At 33.1% G+C, this 16665-nt stretch overlaps 1 protein-coding gene across 1 annotated transcript in view; it reads left to right on the top strand.

Annotated features, from left to right (window-relative positions):
* Positions 1 to 16665, top strand: part of LOC125916877 (mitogen-activated protein kinase 10-like) — an 83706-nt gene that overhangs the window by 51813 nt on the left and 15228 nt on the right. Inside the window, exons 3-6 of the mRNA XM_049623139.1 lie at positions 2241 to 2299; positions 3346 to 3484; positions 4175 to 4340; positions 6838 to 6909. Coding sequence (XP_049479096.1) covers positions 2241 to 2299; positions 3346 to 3484; positions 4175 to 4340; positions 6838 to 6909 — 436 coding nt within the window. The remainder of the gene's footprint in view (positions 1 to 2240; positions 2300 to 3345; positions 3485 to 4174; positions 4341 to 6837; positions 6910 to 16665) is intronic.

The following is a 16665-nucleotide window of genomic DNA, read 5'->3' as shown; positions in this document are numbered from 1 at the left end:
AAACTCATGAACCATGAGATCATGACCTGCACCGAAACCAAGAGTTGGACACTTAACTGGCTGAGCCACCCAGGCGCCCCTCCACACGAGTGCTTGTAATATTAAGTAAAAGCAGTCAGAATGCAGAACTCTGTAAATGCTGTGGAAAGTAAAGTAAAACAGTGAAGAATCCCAACTAAATCTTTAATAATAGAGAAGAGAATCCATTTAGAGAATGAATACCTAATTCTAGGAAATGATGGCTAATGTGATTGTGGAGCCATAACAAACATTAATTCGTATCTGCATTTTAATATGTCGGAATAAAGGAACTGAATCAGATTCCTGCGTGAAACTGTTGAACTAAAATGAAAATACCTGTGATAATATGTTTCTAAAGGGACAATTTTTAATTGGTTATTGTTAAGAATTAGAATTTACAAGGGAGCAAAGAAAAAACAGAGAGAAATCAAAGAAAATGAAGGTGATGAAGCAAGGGCATAGTAAAAGGGAAAATAAGAATTTTTCAAAAAAGTTTTTATATATTTATTTTGGGAGAAAGAAGGAGAGAGAGCGAGCACCAGTTGGGGAGGAGCTGAGAGAGGAGAGACAGAGAATCCCAATAGGCTCTGCACTGTCAGCACAGAGCCCAACACAGAGCTCCATTTCATGAACTGCAAGGTCATGACCTGAGCTGAAACCAACAGTCAGATGTTTAACCGACTGAGTGACCCAGGTGCCCCAGTGAAAATAAGAATTCATAGTGAGGAATTAACCTTTTAAAATAATCTTGATTTACTCAAAATTGTAATGCTATTTTCTAAATTAATTTTCAAATACCTAGATTATTTACCAGGTGTTATGGGTTAGCATTTTTCCATATTTAAGGGTTGTTTGTGTGTGTTGTGTGTGTGTGTGCCCTGTGCACAATCTCTGATGTTTTTGTTTGACCAAATATCAAGATGAATTACTTTGCAATATTGATAAAATACTAGAAAAACAAACCCACTGTATATGTTTGATGTACATACAATGACAGATATATCACACATTGTTTCAGCACACACTATCAGTATACAGAATAAGACACTTTCATCACAAGTTTCAAAGATATTTTGAAATAATTTTATTTCTATATGCATATTCCATAACCTAAAGAACCTAAGGTTCCTTTAGAAGAGATGATCATAGTTTTCTTAATATGTAATAACCATTGCCATATATACATTTTGTGTGTGTGTGTGTGTATGAAAATATGCATTGTACTATGAATTTTTTCTCAATAATTCCTCAACAAATGAAAACTACATGTGACCCAAAGCATTCTGTGGACTTGATCACATTTCTCAGATGTTTATAATCAGTTTGTTTTGTTTTCATTATTTCATATGTTTCTATACCACTTACAAAATTTACCAAAATTTATTAATTTTTAGTTTAAAGATGTTTAAATCTTAATCTTGTACTTATCCAGTTTTGTGAAATGGTTGCATCTATCCTGTGAGAAGATCGTTATCCCTATTTTTTATTTTTATGTCCCACTGACGTTAGTAGAGAATATTTACTTATGCTAGAAGGTAAACTTCTTTGCTACCTAATATATAAAATAACCAAAGCAGGCAACAAAAAATTTAAGAGACAGAATTGCAGTAACTTTTAAAATACATTTTCCACTAAATTCATTATTGATATCATCCAGGATATTATACATTTCCCCAAACATATCAGTATAGCATTAGTTTAAATAGTATTTGTGTGTGAAATAGAAGCAAAAGAAACTAAAGTAGTAACACACAAAAAAATCTTAAATTAGAGCACCGTCTTGTTCATTTGGAGGAAAACCATGACCTTGCTACATCTTGTTGGGTGTTTTGCTGCTGCCCATCTTTTTCTTACATGGCTTCCTTCCATTTTTGCTTAGTTGCATTACAACTCTATATTCTACCAAGGAGAATCACACTCTAAAGCATTTACACAATTATATATTTTCTCTGATTCTTCCTTCTGCCTAAGAATTTGAGCGTTTTTAATTGTATTTAACCCAAAGGCAGATATCATATATATGACCTTTCTGAGTACATTTTTCTATGTTCTGTGAAACAGTTCTAGAAGTTTTTTCCCAACTTTTCTATTGCTACCATAGCACTAGTGTGTGACTTTGAGTTGGATTAAATACTTGTTTCAGTATGCTTTTTGAATAATTCAATCTCTCCCTTTTTCTTTCTCTCTTTCCTCTGTCCCTTCTACTATTTCTTTTCCAGATTATTAGTTTATTAAATGTCTTCACACCCCAGAAAACACTGGAGGAGTTCCAGGATGTGTAAGTAACAAAACTCATGAAGGAAGGAAGAGCATAGCACTTATATAACTCAAGGGAAATTGATATACATCAGTGGATGAAATCTCTTGTAGAGATTAAAGGGAACTAAGAGCTGACAGCAAATGAAAGGGATCCAGTGATAGAACAGAAGGTTCTGTTTCTGGTGTTCCTTCCTGGAAAGATACTTCTGCTTCTTTTTGGCCTTCTGGCACTTGTGCTTTGTTGTTCTATGTTCTTGGTTCAATCAGAGAAGATTTATTATTTATTATGTATTTTTTATTATTAATTGATTCTGTGAGCTTTCTGGAATGAGTCTATTCACTTTGAGAAATATCAAGAAAAGGGATATGATAAAAATAATTTTTAAATCTTTATTTCTATTTTTTGTGGTGCCTTTGATTTTGTACAAAAATAACCTATCTAGAAGTATAGTGACAATAGCAGAGGAGAGGAAGTAAATCTTAACACATTGTCTTGTTTGGCACAGATACATTGCATTTAATAGGAGATGCTATTTTTTTTTTTTTTGAGGGAGTGAGAGTGTTTGTACACATGCATGCATGAACAGGGGAGGGACAGAGGAAGAGGGAGAGGGAGAATCCTACGCCAGCTCCCTGCCCAGTGCAGAGCCCAATGCAGGGCTCTATCTCACAAACCGTGAGATCATGACCTGAGCTGAAATCAAGATTTGGATACTTAACCAACTAAGCCACCCAGATGACCCCTGACTTTTTTTCTTTAATTTCTAATCATAATACTCAAGAAACAGTTCAGTGAATTCAGGGAAACGTGAGGACAAGATGAAGGTAGAAAATATATGGGTAGGAACCACACACTAATAAATGCTGCTTCTGCTGGTGACCTCGTGGTAGAGTTACCATGGCTAACATATATGTAATACTTGGAAAGTTTTCATGTTCTCAATTCAATCAAAGGTAGAACTGAGAAGTTTGGAAGACTTACAGATTTGGGAGAGGATTCTGACCTATTTGAAGGACTTCATGGATCTTGTGATTTGGGACTAACCTTGTGGATTTACTTCCCAGTTACTTAGTAATGGAACTGATGGATGCCAACTTGTGTCAGGTGATTCAGATGGAATTAGACCATGAGCGAATGTCTTACCTGCTATACCAAATGTTGTGTGGCATCAAGCACCTCCACTCTGCTGGAATTATTCACAGGGTAAGAATACATACTCCAGAATTATAATTAAAGTGCCTTTGGAGAAGAGAGAGAGCAACTGTAGATTGTTTTCTTTATGTAGCGGGGGGTAGGTTGAATATAATGTACTTCCTCATTTCTTTGACTATAGAACTAGCACAAAGTCCACTAACATACAGAAGAAAATTGTAGCTATACTTCAGTTGATTTCGTTTAGCATTTTGTTTCGGCTCATTGAGAGTTGGCTTCTGAGAAGCCTCATGTTTTCTAGGCCCTTGATTGGCAGAGGTCATATGTGCAGCTGAAATAAGACCATTCATTTCCACAGTTTGTTGCTGGCAGTACAAAGACAGCTGCCTTGATTCACTCTTCTGTCAGGCCAAGAAATGAAAAATAAGCTGAAAGGTTTATGTTGCCATAAGGAAAAATCTAACAGATGACAATAAATGATATGTTATTTATTCTAAGAGCTCTTCCCAAGATGAGCCTAAACTGTAAAATTGATAGTACACTTCTCTTCTGGGTTTAATAAGTTTTTGAAGATACTTAAAAATATATATAAAAAGCTAATCATTTGCTTTATATTGTGCTCTGTAGGCAAGGGGAGCCCTATCAATACTACTGCAAGACTGCCATATTAATTGAGTAGATAGAGATCATATGTTCCGTTTGCTTCTGGCTTTTAATTTCTTCTCTTTTTCCTATTGTCAGGATTTAAAACCAAGTAACATTGTAGTCAAGTCTGATTGTACATTGAAAATCCTCGACTTTGGACTCGCCAGGACGGCAGGCACAAGTTTCATGATGACTCCTTATGTGGTTACCCGTTATTATAGAGCCCCTGAGGTTATTCTGGGAATGGGCTACAAGGAGAACGGTAAGGAGGCTTCTGCATAGCAGTCACAGAAACCATGAAGAAAATGTGCATATGTTTTAGATGGCCAAGGGCAGTGTTCTTTTTCATGCATATGAATGTATATTTTTAATAGGGTTGCCAGCTTTCATATTAAGAGGTGTTTAAAAACACTACTATGAAGAATCATTCATTAAAAATGTGAAGGATGTTTCTGAAAAGTAAGCTTTGCTGCAAGAACACTAAAATGTTATGGCTAAAAAGAATTGTGGATGGCATCTGAAAACAGATATGGATTAGCACACATGCTGTAGATATTGAGAAAAAATGCTGTTTGGGTTGCAGCTCAACTCAGAGTTTTGAGTATGAAAACAGGAAGAAATCTGTCTGTTACAGTTAGCCATTTGGCTTTATGGCTTATCTTAGATTGATGGCTCTACTCCTAGGAGAAGACAAAAAGATATCACAGAGCCTTGGAGCAAGAATCTTTACAAATGCTCATTGGATAATCAATTTAGAATAATCCAAATTGTTCAAGTTAGGTAAGAGTCTCTTCAATGCTTTAAACTGCTCTGTAAGTAATATTTAGGATAGCAATTACCTAGTAATTCCAAATTCTGAATCATAGAGAAAATATTAAATTTTATGTTACTTCTAGTATTCATGAACACTTCAAAAGAAAAAGTAGAATCCTCAAAATGTATTGCAATTTGATTTTATTAAAGGATTTATAAAATACCTATTAGAATGCATTGAAGTACATTATTTTGAAAAGAATATCTCTAATAAGTAATGTAGCATATTAAAAATATATATCCAATATATTTAGGAATTAAAATTCTTTTAAATTAAGATTTTATATATATACATATATATATATATGTATATATATATGTATATATATATATCCTAAATGTACATTTCATGCTTATTTTATGTTTTATTCTATTTAATTCCTAGCAGTCTATTTTTTGTAAGTTTTACAAAAATAATTATCTATATATTTTTATGTGCAGGTGCTACAGGGTACCTTTATGAAAATTCCCTGGTCACCAGTTTAAACAAATTTCTTTGTGTACTTTCACATTAGAAGAGAGCCAATACTTTTGTGCACTTGTGCAGAAGAAAGTGAAAAGTCAGCTCTTAGGAAGGTCAGGTTCACTTTGGTGAGCAATGGCAGAATTGTTACTTTTTGACTTGGAAGAGGCAAATCTAGTCCTCTTCCCAAGGAATAATCTAACCACATCTAACTTCTTCGGAAAAGAAGACATTTGTAGACCTTTTTCACAGGTTACTTGTAAAACGTCAAAGGGGAATTAATTAAAAAATTCAAGAAATCAAGGATCTACAGAGGTCTGGCGTTAGGGGCTGCATTTGCCTATTGATGGTGTTCCAGATCTTTGCAGAACAAATGGCATGTAATTTCATCCATTTTCCTTCTCTCACTAGAAAAGGTTGCAAGTCACGTCCTTAGCTTTTTCATTTCTCTAGATTTGTGAAGATGTAGCTAACACCCTTGTGCTGCCCTCTTGCATATGAGAGGAAGGTTATCATGCAGAAACACCCGCTTGTTCCTACATCAGGCATGCCTGGCTATCCTGTGCACCTAACCCTGCCTTCCTTCCCCAAGGAGCATTTCAGCCTAATGTCTTTGCCCCAAAGTTCCTTTGATCCTTACTAAAAAGCAAGTTGGAAGAGGGTAAAGATTGGTAAGAGAAGGTGAAGCATGTTTTGTTAACAACTGGGACAACTGAGAAATAAAGAAAACAAACAAATAAATAAAACAATTTTTAAACACCTTTAATACTTTTTTTCACTTTACTTCCAGATGACTCCTTTATATATGTGCTAATTGATCGTATCTTTATTTTTGAAATACTTCAAATAGAAACTAAAACTGATGTTTATTACAAGGATAACCTCTGAAGGAAAAACTAAGTCCTGAATACCAGGGATTCCAATACTTCTGCCTGTAAACCACGGTTCCTGCCATTTCGTAGTTTCTTGGATGTGCTTGCATGTACCTTATTCTGAACCAACCAACCAATCAAACAAACAAACAAACAAACAAAACAAAGGGAACAAAAAAGCAGTTTTTGGTTGCCCTATTCCATGTAACTGAGTGTAATAGAAAATGGAAACAGCCACTCCTGTAGGTTGCTTAAGATTATTTTCTCTATATCCTGCAAATAATAAAAAACCTCTTGGTGGCTTTTAGCCGCCACCCACCATGGAGACACGTTTGGTTTATCTGCTGTTTTTCCATATCACCCTTTTATGGCACTACAGAGGCAATCTAAGGTACCCATAAAGTAATTTTTAAAAATTAATTTGAGTTCTCATGCTAAACATTGTTAATGTAATATTACAGTGCTGGTTTTAATTTTGGGGCAACTTTTGGGGGGAGACAAAAATTGTACCTTCTAATGAAACTGTTCTTTTTCCTCCTCCTTCAGAGATCAATGATCTTAGTTAACTTTACTTTCCTCCCTTTTCTTCACTTCCCTCTCTCCTGTTCTAGTGGATATATGGTCTGTGGGATGCATTATGGGAGAAATGGTTCGCCACAAAATCCTCTTTCCAGGAAGGGACTGTATCCTTGTACCTTTTGCTGCAGCTTTACCTGTTTTGTTCTCTCTCCCTTTAAACACATAATGATTTTACCAGGAGAGTAAAGATAGAAGCAAAAAGTTGGGTAAGTGGTGTATTTGTGATTTAAAAAAAAGTGATGATTTATATAATCTGACCAGTACTGAAGATTACCTACTGCAATGATTTGTTTTAATTAAATTTCAATGGGCTTTTTTTCCTTTAAATTATTTTCTTGTTTGTAACTCAAAATAGCAATGCTATTTTTTCATAAATAATAGAGGTCACCAAATCCCAAATTATTAAAATATCTTTGTAACTAGCAAAAGAAGTCACTCTTTGCAAGTATTTTCCATCTTTTTCCTAAAATCATTGTATGCTTCTTCAACATTTAGGCATAATAATTTCTCTCCTTGTTGATATCCTAAGCTTCTGTCTATAGTTTCATTGAATTGAATTACTCTTGACACTATATCCAGTCTTAAATAGGTCAATATAGCATATCCCCCTTCAACCATGAACTTCCACGTTTAAAAACCATAATTGTTATTCAAATTGCCAGAGATCAGCTGGGTTTAATATAAGCTTCTCTTACTTGACTTGGAGACAGTCGAGTCAAGTTGACTGAGACACAGATAATCGCTTTTCCAATGAAATTTAGAATTTTAAAAAGCAGTGTTTATTCAAGTTCTACCCTTGAGTTCTGGGCTAGATTACAATAGAAATTTCTTGGAGAAATATGTATGATTTAGAATTATTAAATGAGCTGATATATGTCTAAAATGATCCAAAGTTTACTCTCTAACAAAGTCACATATTAGTGTTTGTAATATATACGTAATAAAGTTTACATATTAATAGAGAATATATTTTTATGCATATAGAAATACCCTGCTAACACACAATAGTGCAAATCTAAATACAACAACAATTTCCAGTTTTAACAGTGATAATGCAATATTGAGTTCAGTATATTATTATATATGAAATTGTTTTAGAAATTGGCAATAAACATGTGGTCTATAACTATTAAATATTATATTTGGTTAACAAGAAAGCTGTATTAAGGAACTCTTTTATTATGTAAGATTATGACTGTTATTTAGTTGACTCAGTGAGAAGTTTATACCACTATGAGCACTCATTATGTAGATATTTATTTATTCTGCTGGATATTAGTAAGATATTCTCTAAATTCCAATAATAAGGCAAGAGTAATGACATCTTCTAGGACTATACTGTCCAATAGGCAGCCACATGTGGCTATTCAGTATTTAAATTATGATGAGTCTGATTTGAGATATATTTTATACACAAAATGTATACTAGATTTTGAGGATATAAAAAGAAAGCATGTAAAACATCTCAATAATTTTTATATTGATTAAAATGATAATTCATTTTACTTTCATTTTATTTTAAATTATTTATATTTTGAGGATAAATTATATATCCAATGTAGTTGATGAGAACAATATTATAATTCGCATTCATATTTAAATGTACTGGTTTCATATAAAAGTAGGATTGTGTGTATGTGTATGTGTTTTCGTCTTTGGAGTACATTTCAGACAAAAAAAGGGAACTTCACAACACTTAAAGTGAAGTTGCACAGCTACATCTTTATAATGCCCTAGTTAGTGGAAGATAAGTCACAAAATATCTCATTTCCACATGACATTGTTGTTATAGGTCACTTGATTTCCATGTGGCTTGGTGCTCTGAGATCTAATATAGCTCTTCAGGCATTTATCAGGATTGCTTTTCTCCTCTTTTACCAGTATTAAATTTAAAAGCCAATACAATTAGAAAAAGTCAAGACATTTCTAACCCAAGATATCCTTCAGAAAAAGAAGCAAACAAAGATAATAGCACCATATTGATAATTCTGTATTCTTCCAATAATTATTTTCTTGGAGATCTTTTTTTCCCTTTATTATAGTTTGTTTCAGGAAAATATTTGGAACTGACAGTAAATTGTGCTAAAATCAATACATAAAATATATATCCTTGATAAAAGTGATCCTAGAAATTGAATAAATTCCAACATAAAAATTTACATTATAAGGATTTGCATTCTGTATTCCTTTGTCTCAGTGATGATCATATAAAATAATGGTCTTTGATAGCCTACTGCCCTATGTGATAATGAGCCTGCATACAGACCTAAAAGTCAATGGAAAAGTTACATGAAGACATTTATAGTGGAAAACATCTTGCTAAGTTAAATTTTACTTAAATATGAGTAAATAATTTACAGATAAAACGTGTTAGAAGAACTGCCATCTTTCTAGGAATGTTTCCATTTGTATTTAAATCCTTAGTTCATTTTACCTATAATTAAAATAATTTAATGTCTGAAGTCATGAAGACATTTAAAAATTAAACTAAACTGTAGTATCTCTATTAAACAGTGGATTACATGTACTCTGTATTTTTGAGTGGAATTGTTTCATTAATCTTTACATGCAGTTATTATAATTTTATGATTAGAGTTTCCCAGCAACAATTGAGAGATCAGAGCATTGAATTAACTTCACTAACCATGGTGATTAGATACACATTTGGGGGTTGATGGAGTAATTATGGAGAGAAGAATCTTACCAATATTTTAGCATATTGAAAGATTCCAGCACTTACTGGAAGTAATATCAAAGCTTAGTATAGGCTAATTGACTACTTCTAAGATTTTTCAGAGACTTAAAAACAAAGCAATCATAAGTTCTTTGACTTTCCCTTATAATTATTCAGAGTAATTTTTATTAAATTTCTCTGAGGCTGAAAAATTATATGGTAATATTCTATAATCATAATCATTATTCCCCTCTCTCCACAGAACTTTTTAACGTTCCTTTTCTTTATCTGAACCTATGACAAAAATAGTAAAACACTTTGACAAACTGGGAAATCTTATGAAATTATCATTGATGACTGAAGTTTTAGCTATATGCCTAAATTAAAACTGTATTTGCATTTTGAGAACACGTGTACATTTCTTGGCTATTGATATGATCCAGGTTATATCACAGGGTAGTTTCTTAATTATTTAAGTATTGGCAAAACAAATACATTATATACATACATACATATTTTCTTTTCTGTTAATTTGCTATTTTTTAATATCCAAAGGACCATTTATAAAATATTTGTTTTTAATGTATTAATAGTTTATACAAACATATACTATTATATACTCAATTTTTATTACAGTGTTATGATTAAAACCTATTTCATAGCATATTTATTGACATAATGTATAGTATTACTAAAAATTCTTAGGCCCATGATAAATTTTGAGTTAGCAGTAAATATATGAGGTCCATTATTTTCTTTAAGAGTCCAACAATCACAAAAGAGGTTGTCAATGACTTTACATTTCATTCAGATTTTGTCTCTTTTAACAATAGTAGATAGTAAGGTTGATTTTTCTCATAATTTTTTTAAGGGATATTTAGTCACTGATTCCCTCACCCACCCCAAACCCCAACCAGGGCATGCAGTATTTTTGATTACTGAAGTCTCATAATACTGGTAGAATTTTCATATACTACAAATTCTTTCCTTAAGCCTACTTCTCTTAGATATATTCTTTTTACCTTTTTTCTTCCATTCTTCTTCAAATGGCCACACCTTCTTTGAGCAAGGCCTGTGAAGTCCTTCATCTAGAGTTCTTGGCCAGAGTTTCCTGGACCTACATGATATTAAAGATAGGCACACTGTATTCATTTGAAATTGCTAGACCTCAAGTATATTCTCTCCAAATGATGCCAGATCTGATTGCTAAAATAGACCCCTTTGCTTTTCCCTCTGAAGACATGAGAAATTCCAATTAGAATGAAAAGGATGTACATACAGACTTGCCAAGGAGCCAAGTTATTAAGGAACAGATAAATGATTTGCCAAAAGTGTATTTGAATAAATAAAGAAAACATCCTCAAACTTAATGAATGTCATATCTTTTCTAAATGTGAACATGAAAATTAGGAATAATCAAAGTAAAGTGAATAAAAATTAGAGGTTGTGGATGATACTCATCTAATGCAGATAGAGATTCTTAATCCTTCTTACCTCTTTGAAATAACCATGCTTACTTTCTAATAAACTTTTGCAACTAATACATTACTATAATCTTTTACCTAATATTGAGATGGTACAGTATTATCTCAAACAAGATATGGCTTATGATTTAAGTAAAGTTGCAATGTAAGACTTCAGCCATTTTTTCATACCCATAAGCGAATGGCAGATAATCATGAACATGAGAAAAAATAAGACGTTTCACCTTTATTTCTCTGTACGTACTTGTTTGAAAGAATCTATTCTCACCATTAGTTTTACTACTATTTGATTATTATTATACAACTATTTTATTGTTATTACTTTGAGAAAAATCTGAGTAAGACAGGAATCACTAGAGTCAGAGCTGGTGCTTGAGGTGGTCTGTAAAGATGGAAGGAGGACATAGTTACAGGGGGAAAATCTCTCACCCAGGAAGTTGAGACTAGGCCAGAGTCCACTAGAGGGCAGGATAAGTCATGAAGGTCATAAAAGGAGTTCAGAGAGATATATTGCAAGGGGGCAGCAAGTGAGGACAGACTTCCAGGGTGGAACAGAAGGCAAGAAATTGAGGAGCTGGGCCTCTACTCCTTGATGTCTTGGAGAGGGGCTGCTGAGAGCCAGCATTCATAAAGCTCCACTAGGAGCTGAGACTAGGACTGCTCAGTCCCCCAGAAGCTCCCTGTCTCCCGGAAATGCATACAGACAGGTTTAAAAGCATGTTATTTTCCCCCTACCCCCCTACAGAGTTCTGTACATAGAGTTCTGTGAAATATTGAAGGGGAAGAACTACACAAATAATAAAACACATTCCTTAGTCATTACTGTGAAATTCTATTCAAATTGCCCTGGGCCCTGTTGATCCTCAGGACAGAGTCCATGAGCAGTGTGTGGGACATTCTTTCTGCCTTCTGCAGTCAAATGAATGTCAAGTACGTACTGGAATAGGGCTCCAAGAACTGGCATCTAGTTCTGTTCACTTTGGTCATGTGACACCCCCTAAACTTTAATTTACTTTGTAAAATACTTCCTTTCCCTGTCTTACAGGATTGCTGTGGTGATAAAAACATTAGATGTTTACAAACAGACACATACTTCTAAATACCTTCAAAGATAAGAAACACAATTTTTAAAAATATTTTTATTTTTGAGAGAGAGAGAGAGAGAGGGAGAGAGAGCTCCAGCACAAGTGGAGGAGGGGCAGAGGAGAGGGGATGGAGGATCTGAAGCTGGCTCAGCGCTGACAGCACAGAGCCTGATGCAGGGCCCAAACTCATGAACCATGAGATTGTGACCTGAGCTGAAGTCAGACACTTAAGCAACTGAGCCACCCAGGGGCTCCAAGAAGTACAGTTTTTATGTTATGAAGTTAATTAGTTTGGAGACACTCCAGCCCAAATAACCTTCAAATTGAATTAGATAAACTATTAAAAATGAAAATAACTAAGAGGCTACCCAGAATAAAATTTCTCTCAAATGATGAGAAACCAAAATTATCTGTGAAATTTTGACAACAATGAAAAGAAAGAAAAAGTTTGCTACTTACTAAAATACTTTTGTAACTTGATGTACAGAATGAAGTGAGGATACTTACATTGGTGAGCATGTGAGACATTTGGAGCCAGCATTTACTATTTGTTGATTAGAACATGAAAAACCTAAAGAAAAAGACATTTTTTTTCAAAATTAGGATATCTTTGAATTACTTATTTATATACATACACTACAGAAGTGCATGGATTTTGAAAGATGACATTTAAAATATTTTGGTACAGTAAAAAAATTATTCAGTCTTTTTATGGGAAATATCTTATAAGTCTTTTAGCCTATAGCTTGGTTTATGATTTAATATAAAGCTAAAGTCTTCTCCTTTATTATAAGTTTCAATGGCTTTTTTTCTGTTTTGTAAAAAAAGCCAACCAGGAATACAAAATGTTTTAAATAATGGTTAAAAATTAATTATATTATGACATAGAAGTTATAAAACAAGAAAAGCAAGTTGAATGGGTAGACTCAGAAAAATCTTGTTTTTATTTCTGAATATTTAGCATTCTATAAATGTTATTTTTCTTATTCAGATTCACATGTGCAAAATATGTATGTTTCTTTAGTTTTTATAATTCCATCTTTTCACTGAAGTTTAAAACAATGTGCACTTGTTATATATATAAATTTATAACTTTTGAAACAAATTTTTCAAAGAAATGGTGCTGTGATATTAGAAAATTATGTTAAATCTTCTTGCTATTATATTTTGAGGTATGCTTTACAAGAAAATTTATCAAAGCACATTTTCTGAATCCTATGCTAAGTGAAGAAATAGGTTAGGGAGAAAAGCAATGTGGTCTCACAATTGTGTTACCAGAGCCACAAAATCTCCTAGGTGGAAGACATTTACCAGGTTTCTGGATAGAAATTCACATAGTTCAAAAAATATTTCATTGTAGATTACAACCCAAGCCATTGGACAGAATGTGGAAATAGCAATATAATGCTTTCTTTATTTACATTTAAGCTGCCAGGGCTTATGTTATATCATTTTTGTCTCTTGGCTAGAATAGAAAAGAGATAATTTAGCATAATCTAATGCCTGACAAATGATACAATGACACTTGAGATTTTCTCACTTAGATTTTCTCACCATAATTTAGTAAAACCAAAACTTACTTAACATCCCTTCTAGGGAAAGTGACTCAGTTTCTGAATGTCACAATTGCAAATGAATCTGCTTTCTGCCTATGGGAATACTGATGATGGGAGAGGAAATGTAATAAATCAGATTCATGAAAGCGCTGAGAATTCTAACTGGACAGCATTAGTGTATAAAACTCTTATGGAGACCCAAATACAGGCTGTCTCAGACAGCATCAAAATCCTACAGTAACTGAATTTGCTAATTTCTTCTCAGGTCTATGTACAATCAGTATTCAATGGAATATCTTGAAAATATCATAAAATAATATAGTCTCCTTGATAAGTAGTTATGTATATTAGCTGAGGGAAGGCTTACCACCAACCCCCACTTCTCTGTTCCAACAAGATTTAGTATCAAATTCTTTTATTACCTATTTCCTGTTTTAGTTGTGATGAATAATTCACAAAATCTGATGCAAGGACTTTATCTTAAGAAATAATCGTATCTTCAGTGTATAAAAATCCATATAAATTCATGTGCATATATAATACTTTTGTAATTCATAGTAATAAAGCTTATCATTTCTAGACACAAAGCTTAGCACTTAGGTGGCATAAACATGGATAATCTGTAAGAATAATGAATAGCGAGTAAAGTTAAATGGGAATGGAAATTGGAAAAATTTCTACGGTATTGTTACTCAGAAAAGATACTTTAAAATAGAGAAAATAGAATTCATTATATTAATCGATAGTTCATATCTAAAGTTTGTATCTCTGCATTATTTTTATGACAAGCTTTATGGTCTATTAACTGTATTTTGGATTCTGACATAAAGATAAATTTCCAAAGATGGTCTTCTTTTCCTTTGAAATATCTAGATATAGCAAAACCACACAAAGAAGAACTGGGAGATATACCAGTTATTGATACCAGTTATTAAACCAACAACTGTCTAGAACCACTTGAAACTGAAGCAACACAAGGACTTAAGATTCCATTTCGATCACCTGTTGTTACGGTTATTGCTGTTGTTTAAAGGCATATATGAGGGGATGAAAAATCAAGGGATTTTAGTCTGAAAGATAAAAATTTGCCAGTTTTAGGAGAACAGTGGTCAAGGATCATAGGCTATATTAACATAATTTAAGATGGTTATTTAGATGAGGAAGCAGGGTAATTGCTATTTCAATAATGGAAAGAAGTTCCATAGAATCAGCTGTGATTGAATATGTGGAATGCCTTTCCAAGTGGTTTTAAGAGTGAAAGGATCACCCAGTGAATGGTGGGTGATCCTTGGAAAGATTTCTTTATTACATCTAAATATAATATTAAATAAATATTAAATAAATAAACCTTTCCAGAATATATTTAATTACAGTATATAAATCATACTTACCATGTACCAGGCAACGTAGAAGGATCTTTACCAGGCACAATCCTTTCAAGTCTTTTAAAAAATTCTACATGATAAATACTATTTACCATCTGCACTTTAGAGGATGAAATTTATATTTAGAGACTGAAGTAACTTGACCAAAGTTATAGAGTTAAAAAAGCAATGGAATTGGTTCTGCAGAAGAAAAAAAATGAGATAATATAGAAGAGATTTTTTTTGCATTAAATAAAAAATAAAAATAGATGTTTTCTAACTCCCAGATAGATACTCTCAGATTCTGTTTGTGGCAGAAGCCACTTTTTCCAAGTGTTTAAATGGATGCAGGCAAGAGAAAATCCTGCTTATTGAGTTTATTAGCTCTCTCTATTTTTTTGTCTGTGTCTTCCACAATATCTATAAAAATAGATATAATGTAAATAGCAACTTAGACTGGTCACTTTGGACAGTATGATAAGAATACTTGCAATTCCAAAACAAATTCATTTTCAGACACTTTTTCTTTTTTTTCTTTAATCAAAGATTCTCACAATACCAACCTCTTGTGAGATGGATAATTATCCATAATTACAAATGCATTAATGATAAAGGGATGCACAACTGTTTGCTCTATCTTTCCCTGATATTTTTGCATGTCACTTGCTTTCCTAAAATGGAAGCAAAACAAATTTGCTTCTCTTGGTATGCTTATCACCTTCAAATCTGTAACCATTTCTTTGCAGTGATCACTCCGTTTAGGTGTTAAGTCAAACAATGGAAACTTTGAGTTTAACCTGAGTGAGATTTTCACATTGGAAAGAATCTCATGAGGAATTCTTTTAGGTCACTGCCAAATTACAAAATGTAATTTGAAGAGTAAGTGGAGCAAAATTATAGTGTACTGCTATTTTAATGCCCTTCCCTATTTGCTCCCCCTCATCATCCCTTATTCCTCTAGGTTATTTTCCCCCTTAAGAATGACCTATCTCTCCTTCTGACTTTTCAGTAGGAACACGTGAGTAATCAAGTATGGTTAAAGAGAGAGATTTTACTTTCTTGCTTCGCCTTTTCCCATTTTGCCCCTCCCTGTGTACCCTCTGTCCTGGCTTATGGGTTTTAAGTTCTGGATGATAACTGGCAATAGGAGAGAAACCATCATAATTTCACCTTGAATTCCAGGTTTCTTTGGATTCATAGTCTCAGCAGTGTCAGCACTTAAATCATGTTGTTGATTTCATGTAGAACCATCCTGTTTTGAAAGCCAGTGTTTCTTACCATTATAAAGCAACCATGTGTATAAGACTAAGACAAGACTTCCTGTTTAGAAACATGCTCCTTTGATGGGAGTCAATGAAACCGAGCCAGCATATTTAGAAATATTCATTCTTGAACTGGCATTTTGCTTCCGGATATTTATTCATATTTATAAATAAGAGTAAATGTGTTTTGTAAAAGAAACCCTTTCTTTTGAAGTTGCTGGCAGCTCAGCTTTTTTTTTTTTTCAAATATGGTATATGAAAGAATAAAAAAGAAACCAGTTTGCATGTTTCCCATATTAACACAATCTAGAATAATTTACAATACGAATAAGTAGGATTCTAGGAGATGAATGCAAATTAGACCTTTTAAATCAGAAACTAAATTAATCATTGAATTATAATTGCAAAGTAATATTATCATACATTAAGTAGTAT

Source organism: Panthera uncia, unplaced genomic scaffold, assembly GCF_023721935.1.
Source record: "Panthera uncia isolate 11264 unplaced genomic scaffold, Puncia_PCG_1.0 HiC_scaffold_1285, whole genome shotgun sequence".
Taxonomy (NCBI): Eukaryota; Metazoa; Chordata; class Mammalia; order Carnivora; family Felidae; genus Panthera; species Panthera uncia.
The sequence above is the reverse complement of the archived record's forward strand: the minus strand, read 5'-3'. Positions and strand labels throughout refer to the sequence as shown.